At 50.6% G+C, this 23,770-nt stretch overlaps 1 protein-coding gene across 2 annotated transcripts; it reads left to right on the forward strand.

Annotated features, from left to right (window-relative positions):
• The first annotated feature begins 13,383 nt into the window (after positions 1-13,383).
• LOC124991075 (cytochrome P450 11B2, mitochondrial-like) lies at positions 13,384-19,128 on the forward strand. 2 transcript variants are annotated; one of them, XM_047561779.1, is made up of 9 exons: positions 13,384-13,622; positions 13,953-14,111; positions 15,605-15,804; positions 15,922-16,125; positions 16,315-16,469; positions 17,491-17,657; positions 17,986-18,064; positions 18,155-18,343; positions 18,680-19,128. In XM_047561779.1, the coding sequence occupies exons 1-9, from the start codon at positions 13,384-13,386 to the stop codon at positions 18,791-18,793; spliced, it is 1,506 nt and encodes a 501-aa protein (XP_047417735.1). In that variant the 3' UTR covers positions 18,794-19,128. The 2 variants fall into 2 exon arrangements, with proteins under 2 accessions (XP_047417735.1, XP_047417745.1); XM_047561789.1 differs by lacking the exon at positions 17,986-18,064 and having other exon boundaries at positions 18,680-18,812.
• Positions 19,129-23,770: the final 4,642 nt, after the last annotated feature.

A 23,770-nucleotide genomic window follows, 5' to 3' on the forward strand; every position in this document is an offset into this window, starting at 1 on the left:
GATGGCCTCTTGGAGGTCTGTGCATCTTTCCCTTTTACTTGAAGCAATGCTGCTCTTTTGTGGAGACTCCAATGTACCAGGCCTCCAGTTGGCCCAATCATGTCTTATTTTAAGAGCAAAATAAAGAAAAATGCTGTTGGTTGAAAACGTACCTGAACACTGGTTTCCCTGCGTGTACTCAGGTTCCATAGTGGAGCTACTGCTGGAGATCTGCCCTTTTCTTCCTCACAGCAAACTCAGGAATTCCTTTGTGGTTTCATTATGTGAGCTGCTTTTTCAAATCCTCTAGACATTTATTATGCTTCATAGCCTTAATGAGATATAATCACATACCATGCAACCCACCAATTTTATGTGTAGAATTGAGGAATGTTTTATACATTCACAGATATGCCAGTCATCACCACAGTCAATTTTGGAACACTTACATGATCTCAAAAATAAACCCCAGAACCTGGGCACGGTGGCACATGCCTGTAATCCCAGAGGCCTGGGAGGCCAAGGCAAGAGGATCATGAGTTCAAAGCCAGCCTCAGCAAAAGCAGGGTGCTAAGCAGCTCAGTGAAAGCCTGTCTCTAAATAAAATACAAAATAGGGCTGGGGATGTGGCTCATTGGTTGAGTACCCCTGAGTTCAATCCGCGATACTCACCCCCCCAAAAATAAATAAACCCCAGACCCATTACCCACCTAGGCCACCACTTGTGCCTATTCTCTATGGGTTTCCAGTTCTAGACATGTACTTGGAATGGAGTTATACAACATGTGACCTTTTGTAACTGACTTCTTCCAGTTAGCATGGTGTTGACCAGGTTCACCATATATAATGAATTGTGTTTCATTGGATGAATGCCACACATTTTGTGAATCCTTTCATCAGCTGATGGACACCTGGGGTTCTGCACCTCTTGACAAGTGGAGTGCTGCCATCAACAGCGTGAAAGCCTCCTGGGTAGGCCTTGTCACCTCACTTTGTGAATCTAGCCTTTGTGTTGGGTATGAAGTGTCATCTCGTTGTGGTTTCAATTTGCATTTCTCACATCACTAATGATGTTGAGCATCTTTTTAGGTGCTTGCTCTCCACTTGCCTATCCTCCTCAGAGGAATCCGGGGTGAACTCTTGGCTGTTTAACCATGGATTCTCTTCTTAACACCTACATTTAGGAGTAGTTACTCCATCCATGGTAGTGGTTCCTCACCAGGTATGTGATTTGCAAACACTGCCCTATTTTGTGGGTTGTCTTTTCAACTTACCTGAATGTCCTTTGAAGCCCAGATGTTTTCAGATTTTGTGAAGTGCATGTCATCTATTTTTTCTGTTGTTGCTCATATTCTTTGCCAAATGAAAGGTCCTGAAGGATCACATCTCTGTTCCCTGCTAAGGCCTTTACAGTGCCCACTTCTGATTAGATCTTTGGTCCATCATGAGTTAATTTTCGTATATGCCTGAGGTAAGATTCCCACAACATTCTTCTGCATGCAGTTCTACAATTGTCCCAACACCAGTTGTTGAAATCCTATTCTATTCCCATTGCCAGGTTTATGGTCTTGACACCTTTGTTCAAAGTTCATTGTTTGGAGTCCTCTGGACTCCTGGCTCTGTCTCCATACCACTCTCACAGCATCTTGATTATCATTGCTTTATAAAGGAAGTTTTGAAATCAGGAAATGTGAGTCTTCCTGCTTTGTTCTTTTTCAAGATTATGTTGGCAGTTTTGGGCCCCTTGCAATTCCATCTGTATTCTAGAACCAGCTTGCTGATTTCTATAAAGAAGCCCCCTGAAGTTTGGACAGGGGTTGTATTGAAGCTGCAGAAAGACTTGAGCATTGTCCATGAGGATGCTCCCCCATGTTGAGAGCTTCAGTTTGCTTCAACAAGGAGAGCAAATTCCATAGTCTTCTTGAGCCAAGTTTTGAACTTCCTTTGTTAAATTATTCCTGGATTTTTTTTTTTTTTTTTTTTTTGTCTCCTTGGCGCTCTCATCAAGGGAATTGTTTTCTTGGTTTCATTTTGAGATTCTTCACTGCAGGCATATAGAAATACAAGTGTTTGTGTGTAGATGTATCCTGAAATCTTGCTGAGCTACTTCTTTAGATAGGCTGCTTCTCGGTGTTTTCCTAGGATACTCTGTACAGGATCAGGTGGTCTGTGAATAGAGAGAGAATTTTACTTCTTTTCCCTTTTTAAGGCTTGCTGCTGCTTTTTGCCTGCTTGCTCTGGCTGGAAGCCCCAGTGTACTGTGGAATAGCAGTAGTGGGAGCAGATTCCCTTGCTCCTGATCTTGGGAGAAAAGAAGCCAGTCTTTCACCACGAAGGGTGAGGTTGGCTGTGGACTTTCAGGTCCTTTTTCAGGTTGAAAAAGTTACCATCTATTTGTAGCATGAAGATGGCCTTAGAGTCATCCCATGCTGTATCTGCATCTATTATGATGAGCATGTGATTTTTGGTTTTTCATCTCCTGATGGTATGAATTACGATAATTCAATTTTTGGTGTTAAACTGACTGTTTATTCTTGAGGTAAATCCCACTTGTCTCTGGCATGTAATTGCTCTGATATATTGTATTTCGTTTGCTGTTGTGGTGTTGAGTTTTGTGGGAGGAAGCCTGGAGAGGAGGCTGGACCCCTTGGCATGGCAGGTGGCACAGCAGGGAAGAGGCAGAGTGCCAGGTAAGGCCCTCCCCATCCTGGCCTGCTGTGGAGGCAGAGCAACCTGGAGGAGTCTTGCAGCTGCTGCCCTTGAGGAGGAGTGTGCATTCCCATGCTCTTCTCCAATCTGTCCCTGTGCTCCCCTGCCCAGCAGCCCCATGCCCTGCCCCTGGCTGCTTCTATGCCCTTGACACGCCCCTCCCATGCAGTGCTTGGGCTACCCCCTGCAGCCACCAGCAGCCTGCCCAGCAGTGTCACACCTTCCACCAGCAGCCTGCCCAGTACTGTCACACCTACTGTATGGCTTATCTGACCCCTGCAGCCTCCAGCAGAATGAGAGAGAAAGCTGCAGTTGAGGACCACTTGCATCAGAACCACTGGCAGGAACTGGACAAAATGGTTAAAATGTCAGATTTCCAGGATCCCACTCTGGTCCTTCTGCGGTGTCTCCTCTGGGTAGAGCCTGGTCATGTGCATTTTGACCACCTCCACATTCACTGTTCTCCCCAACAGCTTAGCAGTGCTGGGGCAAAGGGTGGCCTATGACAGTGCAGTAGAGGGCTGAGCATATGTTAGGTGCTGCCTAGGAGGGAACCGTGCACCTCCACATGTGGAGGAGGACAGGTGAAGGGGAAAGGAGCCACTGGGAGGAGTTGCCAGGGCAGCAGTGGACTGGGTGGATGGACTGGGGGGAGCCTGAAGCAGCAAAGGTTCAGAGGTAAGAAGATGCCCTCTGTCCCTGCACAGGTCCTGCCACCACCTATGGCAGCCAGATGTAGTGGTGAGGGGTGCAGGGCACAGGCAGCAGCTGGCATCTGAACCAACAGCTGTTTGTGGTCGTGTGGAATCAAACATTTGCTCCTTCCAGAGACACTGTTACCCAAGTCACCCTCTGCAAGACAGGTCAAGCCAGGTTCATGGTTAGCGAGGACGAGAACTGTAGGGGCAGGTGCTCCCCATGGGTCAAGAGTCCTTGCCCAGCAGATGGCAGGAAACAGCAGTGGCCATAAACGCATGTCCCTACAGCCCAGGCACATACTGTGAGTCCAGCACATGGTGTGGCGCTGGAACCGTCAAGGCAGAGGCAGGTTCACAAAAAGCAGTGGCCCTCTTCCATGGTAGTCCTGCTCACCGGGCAGTGACCCTGACCACAGAACCTGTTGAAGGCTTCCCCCAGGACCATGTGAGTCACGGGATTGACTGAAAAGCTACTGAATCATGGCCCTCCCCTGCTGACACCCCCAGGACCTTTCCCTCTGGCCTCCAGAGCCTGCACCTGGCTCCACCTGGCCCACCCAGCCCACACCTCACTCCCCCTTGCTGTCCAGTGCTGCAGGGCCTGCTCTCCCGTCCCTTCCTTGGGAAGCCTCTTCCCTCCAGACTCCCCGTGTGGTTCTGAGAGTGCCTCCTCTCGGGTCCACGAAGCCCTGAGTCCACACAGCTGACTGGGCCTCCAGGTGGACCTCAGGCACAGTGATGCCCAGGCCAGGCCAGCCCCTGCCTGCCCCTGGCTGGAGTTCTGGGGGTGGGCCCGCTCTGCAGGGTGTGCCCAGAGCCCCACTCCGCAGGGCAGGCAGGAGTCACAGCTGCAGTCTGCTGCCCTGGCAGGGTTGGTCCCAGGGAGCTATGGAGCATCTTCTGGAGGAAGACGAGAGGCAGTGCTGATGCAGGTGGGCTGTTCTGGGGAATGTTGTTGGGATCAAAATGCAGTCACTCTGTCAAGGCAGAGTCTGTTCTCCAAAGAGAACAGGAGAGGAGAGAGGGAGAGAGGAAGGAATAGCTTTAGGCACCTTTTGGCCACTGTGACTAAAGGACCTGAGCGGAACAACTACAGGGGAGAAAAAGTTTATTCGGGGGCTTGCAGTTTCAGAGGTCAGTCCGCAGACGGCAGCCTCCATTCCTTGGGGCTCATGCCAGAAGAGTGCGGCAGAGGGAAGGAGCTCCCATGTTGACCAGGAAGCAGAGAGAGAGGTCTCCACTTGCCAGGCACAAATACATACCCCACAGTCACAGCTCCAGGCCCCTCCTCCAGCCACACCCTCCCACTTCAGTCACCACTCAGTTAATCCCCATCAGGGGATTAATTCACGGGTTGGTTGAGACCTCACAACCCAATCCTCTCCTCTGAACCTTCTTGCCTGTGACACCTCACCCCAGACCACAAGAGGAGCGGAGGAAGAAAGGCCGGCAAGCTGGGCTGTTGTCCGCAGGGCATCCGTGCCCATGCCTGCCGGCAAGTTGCTCACCAGAGTCTGCCGAGACCACACCGTGCACAGCGGCCACCACAGAGTGCTTCTGGGAGGACGTGTGCCCAGACCTTGGACCTTGGCTGCACTGCGCTGTTGGTCGTGTGGACGAGGGTAATTGCCTGAACGCACCTCCCAAGCCTTCCATTTGGCCTTTAGAACTTCTCCTTGCCTCGACCCTGAGGATGCTCCAGGTTTCCTGTGACGCCTACACTCCCTTTGCCAAGCTCTGCCAGCCCCAAACGCACGTGTGGGTCTTTGGAGAATTGCGCTTGTAGGTTATTTATGTTGACACCTCTGCTGTGCGGAGTGGGTCCCGAAGCAAGAGCGGCCTCGAGCCCTCGGTGCACTCCCTGCCCAGGGCTCACCCCTCTCTGCCTCAGTGAGTCTTCTTTTGCCTTGAAGGCCCCCTTGGTAGTGGAGGCTCCTGCTGAGTGTATCTGGGATCTGTTTCACCGAAGACCTCCTTAAATAAAGGACCTCGCGTGTCTCCTGGGTCAATAGAACGCTGTTCACAAGCCCTTTCTGTTGTAAGCATCAGTCTTCCTCTCGCGTTCTCTGGTTTCCATAGAACTGTGTTCTGTCTCTGAGGGCTCCCTGTCTTTCTGTTGCGCTCTCTTTTCCTTCTGTGTGCCAGTTTGATTTTTCATTTCATCTGCATGGCTAATCTAAAATTTTTACGAGCACTGTGATTTGGGTTTCATTCTGGTTTTGGGTACACGTTTGCAAACAATTTGGCTTTCATTCTTCCTCCTGCATGTTTCTATGCTTCTTCCCAGAGCGAAAGGGAACATTCTGAACGAAAAGCTTTTGGGTGGTCACCACCCCGTCTGAGAGACTCGGTCTCCAGAAATAGGGCTGTTGTGGGAAAATGAGTTGGCCGCAGGCATGAAGGATGAGACCAGGACCCCCGCCAACCTCAAGAGCCTCTCCAAGCAGTAGGGAGCGAGGCTTCTCTGCTCTCCAGGGATCAGACAACAAGCTCAGATCCCTAAATTCTACAAGCAGCAAGGAGAGTCCCCATGGGGCCTCCCGCTGGCTCCATCACGGTCCGCTCTCAACTGCGTTCTTAAACTGCAGCCATACACTTGACAGCCGAAAGGGAATGTTGTCAAGTGTTGGTTGCTGTCTCTTGGCTTAATTTTTTTCTGCTCTGAATCTGGCTGACCCTTTTGCTCATATTAAGATACAAAATGGAAAGCCCACCGAAAAGTTTTCCTTAGGCATTCCATTCAAGATAGGAGGACGAAGACCAGCTTCCACTTTAGTGCTGGTCGAGTCACGGCCTCTGCACGGTGACCTGGACCCCGGGACTTGCCTCTCTTAGAATCGTAGGCTCAGGTTTCCCTGACTCCCCTCGACTCAGGGCGGTGGAACCGTGCTGCCTCGCAGACTCTTTTAACCATGCTTGTACCTTGGTCTAAGTCTTCAGCGCGGAGCCGTAATAAAATGTGCCTGCACCTTGGGCTAGAGGAATGCAACAAACTGTAGAAAATATCTTAAGAACTTTTAATTTTGGATTTAGTTTTTTGGTGTGACCAGTGAGTTTGTGTTTCTCTGTTTAACAGTTATGACTACAATTTGTAAATGAGAGCTAGGGAATCTCCACCTCTCTCTTTTATCATATATATGTATGTTTACAATGAATCTACATTTTATTTCATAACGACCTTTATTTAATTGACTTAAAAATATTTATTCATCATTGAAATCAAGTAACTTATCAGGAAATACTTGTTAATTCCCTCAAATGCCTTTTATTCTCATGACCTAAGTAAATATTTGATAAAAAGTTGGTTTTAGGGCTGGGGATCTAGCTCAGTTGGTAGAGTGCCTGCCTTGCATGGACAAGGCCCTGGTTCAATCCCCAGCACCGGAAAAACAAAAAAAGTTGGTTTTAATTTGTTGGTAAAATGAATGTGAAGATGTCTTTAAGATTGGTAGTGTGTGTTTCCTTTTGCCTTGGCTTGCCAGGCAGGCAGGGTTGTATTTATTTCTGTAGATGCTTAAGATTATAGAAGTATCAATGGATCTGGAGCAAATGTGCACATTGAAGCACAGGACTGGATCCCTTGCTTCCTATGTGCCAAGCACAGCAATTGGACTTTAAAATAGGAAAGAAATTAAAGCCACGGCTGTACTTACCGTTCCACCCCAGGGCTGCAAGAACCCCAGTGTGCTGTCTCCACTCCCCACGGAAGAGCCTAGAGGACTCAGTCAGAGCCTTTGGACATTGTGCTGATCATTGGGACGCAGTGGAGGGCCTTCTGGTGCCGGGAAGCAGTGGGACAGAGGTCAGGCAGCTTGCCCCCTGCGCAGTGGTTTCCTCATGTTCAGGAGCACATTCCTGTTCTTCACCACCAGGCCCACTCTGTCCAGAGCCTCTCCTCAAGATTGGAGGTGGTCCCGGGGGCCAGCTTCCCTCGGTTTCTTTCACCACCAAGTTCTTTAGAGCTCTTCCCATCTCGCTGCAAGCTCTGACCCAACACTCACCTAAGGTGTTTTCAAAGCTAAATGAAGTGTAATTGTTAAAAACAAATAAAGCAGGGAATGTGAATGGTACAAATGTTCATAAATGAACAGTTCATGCAATTTCAATCACCAGGTTCTGTTACGAAATAGATACTCCTAAAATATTGGAGTCCTTCCTAAGTAAGTTAAAACATTGAGTTGTCAATTGCTAAGTATAAATTCAAGTTGACATTAGTTTCTTAAATTTTGTAGAAAAACCATATGTATTTGGTACTACGAGTAAATACATTTTGGTCCTCAATGAGAAATTCCTGTATGAGAAAGCACGTGTTTGGAGAAGGTACAAAATATGTATTCTTCAATCATTAGCCTGTGGGAAACAAATCCAGATTGGTTTCTTCCTGGATTTTCACTAAAAGGTATAGTTACTAAACGTTAAAATTTCTAATTAATATGTGTAATTCTACACACAGAGGAGACAAGAAGAGATTTAAGATGCATGCTTCATGAGAAAAACTGTAAGATAAACATACAAATATGTCTTTTCTTGGGAAGAAGTAATTTTCATCTAATTCAAAGATTTTCTTAGGGGTTTTTTTTCAAAACGTGAATTTAAGGAGGAAGTAGAAATAGAAGCCAGGAACTAGTACATAGTATACAGAGATGCAAAGTTCAAGGAATGAGAATGTATTTGGGGAAGGGAAAATTGGAAAAAAGAGAGTTGTGTTTATATGTAAAAGTATTTGTTTTAGTCAGCTTTTTTCTGCTGTGACCAAAAGATGTGACAAGAACAATTTTAGAGGAGGAGAAGTTTATTTGATGCTCACAATTTCAGAGGTCTTAGTCCACCCACAACCAGCTCCATGCTGTGGACTGGAGGAGGCAGGACATCATGGCAGAAGAATGTGGTACAGGGAAGCAGCTCAGGACATGGCAGCAGGAAGCAGAGAGTGCTCCATTCACCAGGAACTAAATATGTACTCCAAAGTTACACCCTAGGGACCTACTCATTCAGCCACACTCCACCTACCTACAGTCACCACCCAGTTAATCCCTATTAGGAGATTAATGCACAGATGAGGTTAATGATCTCATGGCCTGATCGTTCTGCCTCAAGACCTTCTTGCATTTTCTCACACAGGAGCTTTTGGGGGATGCCTCACATCTAAACCATGACAGCATTTTATGTGGTAAAATCACATTTTTGTCCTAAAGCAGAATGTGTGTGTTGTTCCCGAATGGAGAGAAGGAAATACAGGATAAAACTCAAGGTTGCAGTATGTTACAGAGGGTCTGTTCAGGTCATGGGAAATGAAAGACAAATATTGGGAAAGAAAGTTTCTGTGTGGTCCAGTTGACTATAATTAGGAAAAGTGTTGATGGGTTTTTCTAAGAATTCATCATGTATACAGGGATGATGTCAGCAGGAAGGCTGATAGGCATGCTTCCATCCACACCAAAGATACCAGGAAATAACAGCTGCTGTTTCACTGCTGTGACTCAGAGAGACCCCGGGAGTCAGCAGGATGTGCCAGAGATGCAACAAGCACAGAGACTAGGGCTGGGTCTTATCAAGAGGGGAACACAGCTCTCAGCATCTCCTATCCCAGTAGAGACCAAGCCTGAACCAAGAGGGACTTCGCACGGCAGGGAAGGGGTGAGGGGTGAGCAGGAGGTCCCCTAGTTCACACTTATGCCAGCATGTGCTTCTGATGAAGCCTGCAGCCCAGCAGTTTTTGAGTTTGGTTTAAGGAGCCGCCAGGGAATCCACACTCCTGCATAATCTTGGAAAAAGGGCCCAAGACACAATGTGCTTTCCCTCACCCTGGTGTCTGCTGCAAACTACAGTTCATCAATGCAGTCAGGTGGCCCATCCATTGTCCTGTGGCCCTGGGAAGCATTCTAATGGCCCTGCCCCAAGGTCGTGTGGCCATGGGGAGCATTCAGGTGGTCCTGCCCAACCTACGTGGACCTGAGAAGTATTCAGGTGGCCTTGCCCACCCTCCTATGGGCAGGGGAGCATACAGCTGTCCTTGTATGCATCCCGGGGCCTCAGGTATCAGCCAGACAGCCCACTTTTCCTACTGTGATCCCTGAAGCTGCCCCAAGAGAGTAAAGGAATCGCATGTGCTACTTCATGTTCACACTTTTGATGGCCTCCATAAAATGGGCCAACTCCTTAAAGACAAATTTTACCCACATTCCCACAAGAAGAAGCCTATTACCTGCAGACTGTATCTATTACAGAGACTGAATCAATGATTAATAACTTTCCAGTACAACAGCACTGGACTCAGATGAACCCACTATGAATTCTTCCCACCCTCATACAGAAAAATCCTTTGGAAATTCCACAGTCTCTTTCAGAACACTGAGGCACAGAATGCACTTCTTGCATGTTCTCTGAAGCCAGCATTTCCCTAGGACTAGAACAAAAGATGTCACCAGGAAAGAATTACAGAATAATTTCTGTCATGAACATAGATGCACAAATAGCAACAAAGCATGAACAAATGGAGTCTAACAACATATAAAATGAAATATATGCCACAACTGGATGGGATATATCCCAGGCATGGAAAGCTGGTTGGACATTTGGAAATCAATTCATCACATTGACAGGCAAAAGAGAATAACCTGCAGGGTCATCTCAATAGATGCGAAACAGGTATTTGCTAAAATGCAACATCCTCCCGTGACAAAAATTATCAGCAAAGGAAAGAACAGGAAGAGCTTCTTCAGTGTGGTAAAGAACATGAGGAGAAACCTAAACCAGCACCGTGGGTGATGGCAATACAGAGGACTTCCTGCTAAGATCACAGAGTGAAGAAGGTCTCTCCCACCACTCCTGTGCAGAGTCACACTGGAAATTCTAGCTAATGTGACAAGAAAAGGAGACACATGAAATGTGAAAAGCAAAGAAGACACATAGATTGAGAGGGAAGACAAACAAGTGGTGCTCACAGGTTTTGTGTTCATCCACAAAGACCACCTGAAAGAGTCAGCAACATACTGAAGATTAAAGTCAGTTATCCTGAAGGGCCAGACTCAAGGTTAATGGACAAAATCCCATCACTTTTCTGTGTATCATCAATTAACAAGTGGAATTGGGATTACAAACACAGCTTTATATACATTGGTGACCATAAAAATGAAATGCCTAGGTATAAGAAACACAAGGTATGTACAAGATGTGTATGAGAAAAACAAGAGCTAAGTGGGAAGGTTCTCCATGCTCAGGGAAGGAAGACTCGTGGAGGTTGCCTTGCTGTCAGTCTTTCCCAACTTCATCTATAGGTCTGAAACAGTCTCAGTCCAAACTTCTGAAAGTTGTCTTATGGATATCTACTTACTGATTCCAAAGTTAATAAGGAGAGGCAAAACCCCAGAACAGTCAGCCACCATATTGAAAGAGAAGAACATCTAAGAGCCCACATACTCATCATCAAGATGTACTATTAAGCTGTAACATCAAGGCAGCATGGTGCTTGAGAAAGAAGAGACTGACAGACCCAGGGCGTGGAGGAGGAAGCTCTCACACAGACTCAGGCCTGTACGGATGGTGGGTCCTTGACTCAGCATCTGAGGTGATGCGATGTGCAGAGTGTGTTCTCATCAAGTGGTGCTGGATGGAGTGGGCATCCTCATGCTGCCAAGATAAGGAGACCAAGACACAGACCTTACACCCCTCGGAAAACTTTATTCCATCTGATTGTTGACCCAAATGTGAAAGGCAAACAGTAAGCTCCTCAAATATGTCACAGGGAAAACTTGATGGCTTTAAGTCTTTCAGGCCAGCAGCAAAGGCATGAGACATGAAGGAAAGCGTGGAGAAGCAGCACTGCGTCAAGGAGAATGTGCCGCACTGCACAGGACCCAAGAGCGCACCAAACACAATGTTACCACCGGTGCATCCCACGCGGGGTTGCCAAAGCAGATAGAGTCCTCCGAACTCAACCATAAGGAAAGGATCATGTGACAAAGTGAGCAAAAGATCTGAATGGGTGTCTCATGAAAGATGGTGTACAGATAGCATCATGTAAGAGTGACACTCAACCTCACATGTCATTAGAGAATAGCAAATTCAAATAATACAAGATGACATCACACAGCTCATAGAATGGCAACTTCCAAAACAGTGACACCCCTAGATGCTGGCAAAGCTGTGGAGCAAGGGGAGCTCTCACTGATTGCTGATGAGAATGAAAATGGCAGAGCAGTCCGAAACACAAAACTACTTCCCCTTATTTCTCCAGCAGTTTTGCCCCTTGGTGTTTATGTGAGTTGAAAGCAAAGTTCCCACAAAAACCTTCTGGCAACTCTACCAAAACTTGTAAGAAATGGAGATGTCTACAGTAGGTGAATGGAGAGAGGGCAGCATACCCAGAAGATGGAATATTATTTAGTGTTCAAAAAAAATGGATTGCCAGGTGTGGTGGCAAATGCCTATAATCCCAGAGGCTCGGGAAGCTGAGGCAGGAGGATTGAGAGTTCAAAGCCAGCCTCAGCAACGACAAGGCACTAAGCAACTCAGCGAGACCCTGACTCTAATAAAATACAAATAGGGCTGGGGCTGTGGCTCAGTGGTTGAGTGCCCTTGAGTTCAATCCCTGGTACCCCCAACACAAAAAAAAAGAAATGAACTGCCAAAGAGACATGGAGGAAACTAAGTGAAATAAGCTAAGCTGGATAGGCAACAAACTATATGGTTGCAACTCTTTGACATTCTGGAATGAAACGCAGGGGACTGCAGGTGCTCTTCCTTACCTGTGACCAAATGGTGTTGATACCCCCTGGAACAGCAGTCCACCTTGAACTTTTGAGTGCCACCCTCGCTGCTCTGCCACAGAAGCTTATTTTAAAAGGGACATGTTTTCTTCTCTTCTCCCTGTCCCATATTAGCAAGTGAATTTCAACACTTCCCAACACCTGTAAAGGTATACCTGGAACGTAGCCATTGAATCATCTCTGTTCCCCCTGGGAAATGAGTCCCCTGTGTTTCTCTTTTGCTATCAGAGCAATAAAACTACTTTCCTTTTTCACCAAATGGTGTTTTTGTTATCAGCAGGCAAGGATGGAGCTTTTGGTAATATCCCTGCACTGTGAACTCCAAGGGTCAGAAATGGTGTATGCTGTGCCCACAATATTTCCACTGCTGTGCATTTGCTCTGACACTTGGAATGCTCATTATTTCCTAAATCAGCAACAGCATGAATGAACAGGGTTTCTGAGTGATCCAGTTCTCTCTGTCACCTTCTTGCCATGGGAAATCTTGTGGCTATATTTAGCGTTCCTTACCACTGGAGCAAAAGCAGGTACTTGGCATTCTAAGAGCTCTGGAGATGTGGGGAGAGGGAAACCTCAGCTAAGGGTGCTGTGACACCCCATTGCACCCTGTGGACTCCATACAGTGTATGGTCTGGGGAAATTCTGCTTCAGGAATGAAATAATGCTGAGAGCAGGAAAAGGCCAGGAACAGCCTGTGTGGCACCAGCAGGCATTGTGAGTACATCTCTGGAATGCCTTCAATATTCTTCCTGTGTCTCCAAAAAAAATAGCTAAAAGTTTCCATTTCATTCATAACAAAATATTTTTAGACTTGACAAGAAAGAATCGCCATGCTTTCATATACTCTGTAGTTCTGAGATTATTTTCATTACAGACAAATAAAAAAAGGTCTATTAAAAGAATCCAAGGACTCCTAATCTATTCAAGAGCTAAAGGATCCATCCATCTTGCTCCTTCCACCCACAGCAAGAAGGGAGAGGCTTCTGCCCCCAACCCTCAAACCCTTCTAGCACCCAGTTGAGTCTCTAGCCCCCCAGTAAGCCTTGCAGATGGGGACCAGGCCCCAACCATCTCCTTCCTCCACCTCTGAATGTGCACCCCCCTATGAGTGCCCCAGATCTTTCAGGCAGGTCCAGGGACAATTTGTTCCATGACGTGATCCTTGGCCACAGAGAACCTCGGGTGAGATAAAAAGGACTGGGCTGAACCGGGTTGGAGGGGGCACCAGAATGGCTTTCAGGGCAAAGGCAGATGTGTGGCTGGCAGGGTCCTGGCTGTGCCTGGGCAGGGTGAGAGCCCTGGGCACCAGCACGGCTCAGGCCCCCAAGGCAGTGCTGCCCTTTGAGGCCATACCTCAGTGTGCTGGCAACAAGTGGCTGAGGGTGCTGCAGATCTGGAAGGAGAAGGGCTATGAGAACATGCACCTGGACATGCATCGGACCTTCCAGGAGCTGGGGCCCATTTTCAGGTAGAGCCCTGGCTGGCCCCTCGCTGAGGATCCCCAGAGCCTCCTGCTCTGCTGGCTGCCCAGGCCCTCACCGGGCACACGATGCCAGTGCTCTCCAGGGGACCTGGGTGTTCTTCAGCCCCAGCAAGGCAAGGAGGGAGCATGGGGGTTCTTGTCCCTTGGACGGAAGGCAGAAGCACTGGAGGGGGACAGGGCTCAGGTAGAAAGCCAGGGGACTTGGAGCAAGCCCACGTCCAGAAGGGTGAGGTCAGAGAGGACAGGGTCTGGATTGGTTTTCCAGGGCACTGGGAGGGACATGGGATCCAGCAGGGCTTTGTGCACTGTCCCAAGGTATGACGTGGGAAGAAAGCAGATAATATCTGTGATGCTGCCTGAGGACGCCGAGAAGCTGCTGCAGGTGGAGAGCCGGCAACCCTGGCGGATACCCGTGGAGCCCTGGATGGCCTACAGAGAGCATCGTGGACAGAAGCCCCTGGGCGTGTTCTTGCTGTGAGGCACCAATGGGTTGAGGAGGGAGGCGGGATTGACAGCCTGGAGGTGGACGTGGAGAGGGAGCAAGACAGCAGACCGCGAGGACACACGTCCTGGGCTCGGTGTGGGAGGGTGGACAGTGTCGGTGGGAAGCATGACGGAGGTCCTGGGCAGGGGACCAGGGCAGTGGGAGAGGAAGGTAGAGGGTGTCTGCACAGGCCAGACAGGGAACGCAGCCCCTCCCTGAAGGGAGCACCCTCGGGCCCTAGGCCTTTGCCCAAGTCTCCACCCACTGCTAGGTGGCTGTCCTTCCTGTGGGCCGGAAAACCAGCCCCGAGATGTGAAATCCCAGGCCCAGTACCATCGGAAGCATGTGCCAGAATCTTAAGTCCACCAGGGCTGTTTCACCACCCACGGGTCCTTGGATGCTGGATCAAAGTCCAGCTTCACTTTGGGGGAGACAGTGCTGGGGATGAGGGAGGTCCAAGGCATCTTCTGGCTCAGCAGCAAGGCCCTGAGTGGGTTGCCCCCGGGACTGTCTCCTTCCTGTGCACAGGGCCACGCGAGCACAGGGAGAGGGGAGAAGATTGTGCTTGGGGTGGACCAGCGGCAGAGAGGTTGCCATCAAGAGCAGTAAGGCCTACGAAGAACATCAGGCTGTGGACAGTCACCAGCCCCTGTCAGGAAGCAGATTTCTGGAGAAGAGCAGGGAGTGTGCACCTGAGTCCCCTGGGCCGGCCCTCATGGAGGGCATCTGACAGGGAGGCCAGATAGGAAGGGCAGGTCTGGGGGAAGGGCAGCCAGGGCATCTGAAGGAAGCGCTGAGCGTGTGTGTGTGTGAGCCCACATGTTGGCAGGGCTTGTGCACCGTGTCTCCTCCTCGGGCATGGGAGGCACTGCCTTAGGAGGAGCAAGGTGTGGCCCGATCGTGGCTCAGGCTGCAAAGCCCCGCCCACCACTGGCACCAGCAGCTCCCGGGGCCCACGTGCTCTGGGATGTGGTGTGTGGGTGTGGCGAGAGGTTCAGTTTGGACCCTGCACCACAGAAGATGGGGACAGTCCAGGGAGAGAGGAGGTGCCACTTGTCCAGAGGCACCATCAGGCTCCACGGGGAAGGGCAGGGAGGTGAAGGGTCAGCCCAGGCCTCTCCCGTCTGGGTCGTGGAGTGGGCCAGCTGGGCAAATTCAGGTCAGCCCCCACCGTGGCAGAAAGGCCTGTCCACCCAGGCCGGGCTCACGGGGGCTCCGGGTGTGCCTGGCACGGGGCTTGGCAGTCCCCAGGAATTGACCGGCCACCCTCCGAGCTCTTTTAGGCCACCTGCCTCTCATCCCATTCACCCTTCAGTGGCCGTCGCCCAGCAGAGGAAGGACACTGAGAGCATAAGGCCTGGCCAGGACAGGCAGCAGCCTGGCCCTTGGCCCACAGTGACCTTGTGACCCCTGCGTCCCGTGGGGACCAGGAAGATGGCGGAACGCTTGGGAAGCCCCTGAGCCTTGCCCGTCCGCCCTGCAGGAATGGAGCTGAGTGGAGACTCAACCGGCTACGGCTGAACCCAGTCATGCTGTCAGTGAAGTCCGTGCAGAAGTTCATCCCCATGGTTGACACGGTGGCCAGGGACTTCTCAGAGGCCCTGAAGAAGCAGGTGCTGCAGAATGCCCGGGGGAGCCTGACCCTGGACGCCCAGCCCAGCATCTTCCGCTACGCCATCGAAGGTGTGGGCTGGGGCGCCCTGGCCTCAAGGGTCAGGAGGCAGCAGGCGTGGGGAGGGAGGGCTGCTCACGCAGCTGAGGCCCAGGACTGCCTGGTTCAGGCACGCCATCTTTCTGCAGCCAGCAACTTCGTTCTCTTTGGAGATCGGCTGGGCCTCTTTGGCCCCAACCAGAACCCTGGCAGCCTCAAGTTCATTCATGCCCTGGAGGCCATGTTCGACTCCACTGCTCAGCTCATATTCCTGCCCAAGAGCCTGTCCCACTGGACGAGCCCCCACGTGTGGCAGGAACACTTCCAAGCCTGGGACTACATCTCCGAGTATGGTGAGGGCTGGGGCCAGGCAGGGCCACGGGCTCCTCGTGGTCCTTGCAGAGTTTGGAGGTGTGGCTGGGGCTGGGTCAGCGCTGAGGTGTGGGGAGAGGAGCAGGGAGACGAGGTGCTGGGGTTGGTGTGCAGATCGATGGTGGCGGGACCTTCCCAACACCAAGGCCTGGCTTGTCCTCTCCCTACAGCCAACAGTTGCATCCAGAAGGTGCATCAGGAGCTTGCCCAAGGCTGCCCTCAGCACTACAGTGGCATCATGGCTGACCTAATCTGGCAGGGAGTCTTGTCACTAGATGCCATCAAGGCGAACACTATTGAACTCACAGCAGGGAGTGTGGACACGGTCAGGGCACCAGTATCCCCAGCATCGAACATGAGGATCACTTTATCTTCCCAGACATTTTCTTTGATGCTGAATTGCCCACAGACCTCTAATTCAGATGCTGCTTCTCTAAGCTCTATTGCTCTCAACTGTCAGTGGACACCTGGGGGAGGAGTCAGGAGTGAATGTTGAGGAACAGTGTGGATTACAGGACATGAATGGGGGAGGGGGAGGGAGGCTGGGCCCTGGGCATGCAACGGTCCAGGGGCTAAGGTGAAGCCATACTAGATGAAGCACACAGGGTTTGTGCTCCCCCAGGATGGGGCCTCTGCATCAGGCCTTCACCCAAGGCTAGATCAAGATAGTCATGGGAGCACTAGGTCCAAGTTGCTCCCCATGTATCCCTGCAGAGCACCAGGGTAAAGAATGGAATGAAGGCCTGGGGCATCAGGCAGAGTGCTTAAGTCAGATGTGTGGTTCAGGACACTGTAGAGGTGCCCTGCCTTGGAACCATTTTGGAGTCATTTGGGAGGGCACGCCACTTCCGCTGGGCTTGGACTTCAGACTTCAGTCTCAGACCTCAGACTGGGCTAGCAGATATGATTGGAGTACCAGCATGATCCTGGAAGAGGACCTGGTTGGGGCCTGGAGGCCTGTTCAGGGCAGGACAATGAGGTTTGAGCACAGGGGCCTGAACGCAGCCAGGGCAGATAAGCCATTGGCAGGGAACAGATAACATGGGCTCCAGAGATCTTGTAACTCCTGTGGATGGTCAGTCCCTCAGGTCTACACTGCAGGGTATGAGGACCAATCAGTCCAAGGAGACTGCAGGAGGTGGCCTGGGTTGGGACCTGAGGGGTTTCCCCTCAGGACACAGGGCAAGGCCTCAAGGGGATATTGGCACGTTGACTTCTGGGGTACCAGGGCCCTGTGCTGCTCCGGGCATGCCCTTCCCCTCTGGGGGAGGTATTCGGGAGGGGTGCCCAGGGACTGGGGGCATAGCAGGGCCATGGCCTGAGCTTTGCCCCCGTGGTTTCTACAGATAGGCTTCTCCTTGCTGATGACACTCTTTGAGCTGGCGCGGAACCCCGACGTGCAGGAGGCCTTACGCCAGGAGAGCCTGGCAGCAGAGGCCAGCATCTCCGGAAACCCCCAGAGGGCCACCTCAGAACTGCCCCTGCTGCGGGCTGCCATCAAGGAGACCTTGAGGTAGGTGCTGCTGACACCTCCCCAGCCGCCCGGCCCTCTGCCCACTGGAGGTGAGTGACAGGGAAGAGCGACTTTGCCGCAGAATCCGTGTCCTCAGCTCTTTGTCATCTGCTGAAGGGAGGGCACGCCACTTCCGCTGGGCTTGGACTTCAGACTTCAGACCCTGGGCCACCCTGCCGTGTCCTTCGCTGAGCCTAGCAGGGGCAAGAAAGCACATCCCTGTGATCAGGACTGCCTGCACCCCTGGGGATCCTGGGTGGGCAGTGGGCAGGGGGAGAGGAGGGAACCGGACACAGCTGAGGCCCTGCCCCTTGGTGTCCCATGCCAGGCTCTACCCAATAGGTAGCATTGTGGAGCGAACCCTGAGCTCAGACGTGGTGCTTCAGAACTACCACATCCCAGCTGGGGTGAGTGAGTCCCTGAGGCCACCCAGCAGATGGCCCCTTCCCACCCCACCTCACCAGGCAGCTGACACCTCCCCGTGCACCTGTCTGCAGACCTTGGTCCATTTGTATCTGTACTCAATGGGCCGAAACCCTGCGCTGTTCCCGAGTCCTGAGTGCTACAACCCGCAACGCTGGCTGGACAGCCGGCAGAGCTTCCGCCACCTGGCCTTCGGCTTTGGGGTGCGCCAGTGTCTGGGCCGGCGCCTGGCAGAGGTGGAGATGCTGCTGCTGCTGCACCACGTGAGTGGGCCTGGGCGGCGCCAGCAGAAGGGTAGTGATGGGTGCGTGGAGGAGAGTGGGGCCCACAGGGGCCTCAGGTGCAGGGTGGAGTGAGCTTTCTGGGCTGCGGAAAGCACCCTGGGGCCCTCCCCGCACCACGTGGGTGTGTTCCCGCCAGGCCGGGGCCTTGCCCCGAGGGAGGGTCCGGGGCCCACTTCCGGGACCCACTGCCAGGCCCACCTGGGTGCTCAGGCTCCTGTCCCTGCAGCAGGGTGGCTCTGCTGAGTAGCTGCTCAGGAGGCTGGCCAGGACCTGGGCCTGCTGCCCAGGCAGATGCAAGTCCCACTTCTGTCCTAGGTGCTGAAATCCTTCCGGCTGGAGACACTGGTCCGAGAGGATGTGAAGTTGGTGTACAGCTTCATTCTGAGACCCGCCTCCTCTCCCCTCCTCACTTTCCGACCCGTCAACTAGTCACATCTGCGCATTGAGGGTGCCAGTCACGCCACCAGCCTCCCTCTGTCCTGACCCTAGTCCACCCCTCTTCTGTCCCAAGGGCACTGCTTTCTGGGCCCCAGCACAGTCCAGCCAGCCCCTTGCACACTGGAATGGCCAAAGCCCCCCTGGTCAGCGCCTACCAGGCTGTGCAGCTAAGCCAGGGCAGCACTCAGGAGGGTCTTGGTGGCTGTCCAGACTCTGTCACCAGCCTCACCCAGCTCCTCACCCAGCAGTCTGCTGGGACATGGTCCTGATCCTGCCTGGCAATAGCTCCTGCTCCTCCTGGGGCCATCCACCCCTCAGCTGTCTCTTTCAGGATTTGTCCATGCTTATGTTTTGCATTTGTGGCATAGCCTATAAATTTTATCTGAAATTACACACACACACACACACACACACACACACACGCGCGCGCGCACACACATCCAGAGTGAGAGAATGGAGAAACTGAGAGAGAGAGCCATTTCATATTTCCCCATCTCAGGACATGGTGTCATGTTTTGGGATTATGGTACTAGAATATACACAGTGGTAAATTTAGGAAATTAGCGAGGATTGCATATAACCCAAATGAATGGATGGTGGTGTACACAGGTGTACACAGGAGTTAATGGTGGTGACCCGAACAGGGTGACAAAATGTCCCTGCAGGGTGGGGTGTCCTTTCCCCAGAGGCGAGGTATTGATTGCCATGGGTCAGGTGCCTGCTGGGGAAAGCTGCAATCTCCCTGACGTGTTTGAATGACAGAAAATGGGGCCTCTTCCCAAGGTCCCATGTGCTGGGAGTGGAGCAGAGTATGCTTTGCAGTGAACGAGGACTTCAGCATGACCATGGGCATGATGGGCTGAATTACGGCCCCCTGCCGTTTATGTGTTGCACTCCATGAGCCCAGGACATTAGGACATGACTGTGTCTAGAAAAGAAGCCTGGATAGAGGCGATCGATGAGAAATGAGGCCATCGTGGTTGACCTGAACCCAACGTAACAGACATCCTTATAAGGAGAGGAGAATGGAACACAAGCGTCCAGAGAAGGCCCTCTGTGCGGACACAGGGAGCAGGTGACCTCCACAGTCATGGGCTAGCCCAGCAAAACTCCAACCTGTTACCACCTTCACCTCAGATTCCTTACTTCCAGAATTGTGGGGAAATAAAGTTTGTTGTTTAAGTTCCCACTTTGTGGTACTCTGTTATGGTAATCAGAGCATTCTAGGAGAACAGATACGCAGAGACAAACTTGGCAAACACAACAATTCCTAGTTCAAAGGAGAAAAGCACCAAAGGGGCCCTGGGCAATTTTGACCTTAGCCAAAGTTGTCCACAGGCTTTGCTGGGGTCAGACTTTGAGTGCCAGATGTGGATCCTTGTGTAGTCATCTCCAGGGGTGAGTTCTTGGGTCGGGGTGATTGGGGTGATGTTGCCCACTATGGTTTGGACAAGTATAACCCCCAAAGGCCTATGCGTGGAAGGCTTAGTGGTGAGCTTGTGACAGTATTGGGAGGTGGTGACACCATCAAGTTGGGGGGCCTAGTGGGAGGAAGTCCAGTCATTAGGGGTGCGTCTTTGAAGGGGATATTGGAACCCTGGCCTCATCCTGTCTCTCTCTTGTCTCCTGGCTACCACAAGTTGAAGAACTTTCTCTGCCATACCAGCCCACCATGATGTACTGCCTCAACACAGGCCCAAGGGCCTCTTTACAAGTTGAGGATCACAAGTATTTTGTCCCAGAAGTGGAAAGCTGACAACATAGCATCTGAGACAACATTACCTCCTGCAGTGAGCTCCTGAGTCATGGTGGTGTTCTCTGGAACGTGGGACTGAGTTCTTTCTTTTCAGTGAATACCAACTTGAGCTGGCATGGTTCCCATGTTTAGGGATCTCTGTACTCTGCTAAGGCAGTGAGCTTGGAGCTCCAGCATCATCTGTAGGCCAGCCAGTTCATTTGGCCAGACACATGGGCATTTGCATTATTTGTTGGTCTATTGGTGATGGCTAAGCCATGGAGGTCTTTGGGCCTGTGGATTTCTCACTTGTCATATCCTCTGGATTCCATTTAACCTGTGTTTTCTGTTTACGATTTGTTTTGATGAAAGATCAGAATCCAATATATCCTCTATTAGATGAGCAGATGCCTGGACCATGGGGCAATGAATGATTAGTGGATACCAGGGGAATATGCACTTTCCATGTGTCTTCAAACCTTCATTGATAGAGGCAAGATTTCAATCATTTAAATATGGGAGAGTAAATGTTAGAGGGCTTTGTAGGTAGAGAATCTTTTACATGCAGAGTGACACTATGCCCTTTTTGGATTGAAGAAAGGTAGAGTGGTTTAAGTTGGTCTGAGGTGTGGGTTGGTCCAATGGCCTTGAGTAAGGAGAGCTCCGGGCCTGGGATAGGTTAGAGACCCAGGTAGGGTGGATGTTGTGCTTTGGGTGTGAGGTGTTCCCCCAAAGCTCATGTATTAGACAATGTGAGGATTTTCAGAGGTAAAATGATAGGGTTATGAGAGCCTTAATCTTTTCAGTGGATTATTCCACTGATATGGATTAACTGGGTGGTAGCTATGAGCAGACTGGGCTCCTGTTTGCCATATCCTCGGCAGCTTTCCTCTTCCGTGCCCTTCAGATATAATATTCTGCCTTACCTTGGGCCCAGAGCTATGGAGTCAGCTGTCAAAGGATGAAGATCTGTGAAACTGTGAACCAAATAAACTTTTCCTCTTTCAATTGTTCTTGTCAGGTCTTTTGGTCACCATGAAGAAAAAGCTGACTAAAACAGAAATTAGTATGAGAATCGGGGTTTGTTTTAGTTGACTTTTTCACTGCTGTGACTTAAAGACCCAACCAGAACAACTGCAGAAGAGGAAAATTTTTTTGCAGGGCTCATAGTTTCAGGGGTCTCAATCCATAGATGGCAGACTCCATTCCTCAGGGCTCAGGTGAGGTTGAACATCATGGCCGAAGAGTGTGGCAGAAGGAAGAGGCTCATATGATGATCAGAAAGCAGAGAGAGAGACTCCAATTGCCAGATAATATATATACCCCAAAGCTGTACCCCTACTGCACCACCTCCTCCAATTACACACTCCACCTGCCTTCAATCACCACTCGATTAATATGATCAGATGATTGGTTCACTGATTGGGTTAAGGCTCTGGTAACCCAACCATTTCTTCTCTGAACCTTCTTGCATTGTCTCGCACGTGAGCTTTTGGAGGACACCTCACATCCAAACTGTAACAGTTTTGTTACTGTCCCTAAGCTGACCATGTGATTCAGATACCTTTGGAACTGATTTACCAGGCAAGAAATGTTGAGAACTTTGGAGATGCAAGTTGGAAAAGCTTTAGACTGGTGTAGACTGAACTTCGTGGGTGATTCTGGTGGAAGCTCAGACGACCAGAATGGTGACAGTCCCATGGACAGTGAAGACTAGGCTCACGAGGTTCAGAAGAGAAAGACTCTACTGGAAATCAAACTAGAGACATTTGTGTTACATCATGGTGAAGAAGTTGTCTGCATTCCACCTGTGGCCTAAGACTTTCTATGAGGCTCAATTTAAATGTGATGGATGAATTAATCTGGCAGAGAAAATGTCAAGGCAGAACAGTATTCAGGAAGTGGCACGGGTATTGCTAGATGGCTTTTAGCCAAGTTTGCTGTGATAATCAGGAGCAGAAAGATGCAAATATCTTGCAGTGTGGCCAGAGAAGTACAGGTAAAACTGAGGTTAAAAAAAGTTGTGGTTGTTAAAGGAATTATAACCATTAAAGAGATGCCAAATACTTTACCCAGAGACAATAGGAAAGATCGCTTGAGGGCATCTCAGGAATAGGCAAGACAACACCCATCTCAGGCTCCAGGGTGTAAAAGTAATAACGCCTTTGAGAAGAGACCAGTGGGGTACACTGCTTGCTTCCTCGGGAGCCTTGAAGTTGTTTCACCATGCTCCGAGAAGGCGACTCATAGATCTGTGAGAAAGCTGCTGAGGTTTCAGTGCAGACCCCTGAGATCTAGAGATGCCGGTATTGTGGGATGTCTGCTGAGGAGAGCTGCAGAACTGAGCAGAAACAAGTCAAGAGAGAGGACATGTCAGCTGCAACCGCAAGGCCATGGGCAGAACTGCACACTGCGACGCCCTGTGCCCCAGATGCTGGACATGGAGCTCAAGAACCTGTTTGCCCTGTTTGATTTCAGACTTGCTTTGGTCTCGTCCCTCTTTCTACGCCCCTACTCCTCGCTTGTGAGATGTGAATGTTTACTCTGTGTCAGTATATATTGGATATGTGTATCTACTTTTGATTTTTATAGGGACAAACATCTAGGAGTTTGCCTGGTGTCCCAGAAGAGACTTTGGACTTGGACTGTTGTGTAATGTTAAGATATGGGAACTCTTGAAAGTGGATTCAGTGTATTTTTCTTTATGAGATGGGCGTGAGCTTTCAGGGCCAGGGGCAGGATGTTATGGTTTAGATATGAGCTGTCCCCCACATGCTCATAGGTTAGAGAAGGCAAGGAAGTTCAGAAGTGAGATGATTGAGTTATGAGAGTGTAAGCCTAATCGATGGATTAATCCGCTGATAGATTAACTGGGTGGTAGTTGTAGGCAGATCGGTGTGGCTGGAGTGGGTAGCTCACTGGTTCCTGGTGAGTAGAGCTCCTCTCTCCCTCTCTGCTTCCCAAAGTGATGTCAAAGCTGCTTGCTTCCTCTGCGCTCTTCTGCCGGAATGCTCCGCCTCCTCTCTGGCAGAGGGCTGTGGAGCTTGCTGCCCCTGGACTGAGACCTCCGAGCACCAAATGAACTTCTACTCCTCCAAAGTTGTTCCCTTCAGACCTCTTGGTCACGGCAGCAAAGATTGTTGACTGAAACAGATGGATTTGCCAGGTGCGATTGGAGAAGTGGCTGTGTGAGGACAACTCCCTTTCGATCAAGTGCCTGCAGCATCCACTGG

Source organism: Sciurus carolinensis, chromosome 1, assembly GCF_902686445.1.
Source record: "Sciurus carolinensis chromosome 1, mSciCar1.2, whole genome shotgun sequence".
NCBI lineage: Eukaryota > Metazoa > Chordata > Mammalia > Rodentia > Sciuridae > Sciurus > Sciurus carolinensis.

Bases quoted from the DNA above. Each gene is read 5' to 3' on its own strand.
- LOC124991075 (XM_047561779.1), top strand. From the start codon at position 13,384: ATGGCTTTCAGGGCAAAGGCAGATGTGTGGCTGGCAGGGTCCTGGCTG. The intron at 15,805-15,921 runs GTGTGGGCTGGG...ATCTTTCTGCAG, and splicing joins CTTCCGCTACGCCATCGAAG to CCAGCAACTTCGTTCTCTTT. The intron at 17,658-17,985 runs GTAGGTGCTGCT...GTCCCATGCCAG, and splicing joins GCCATCAAGGAGACCTTGAG to GCTCTACCCAATAGGTAGCA.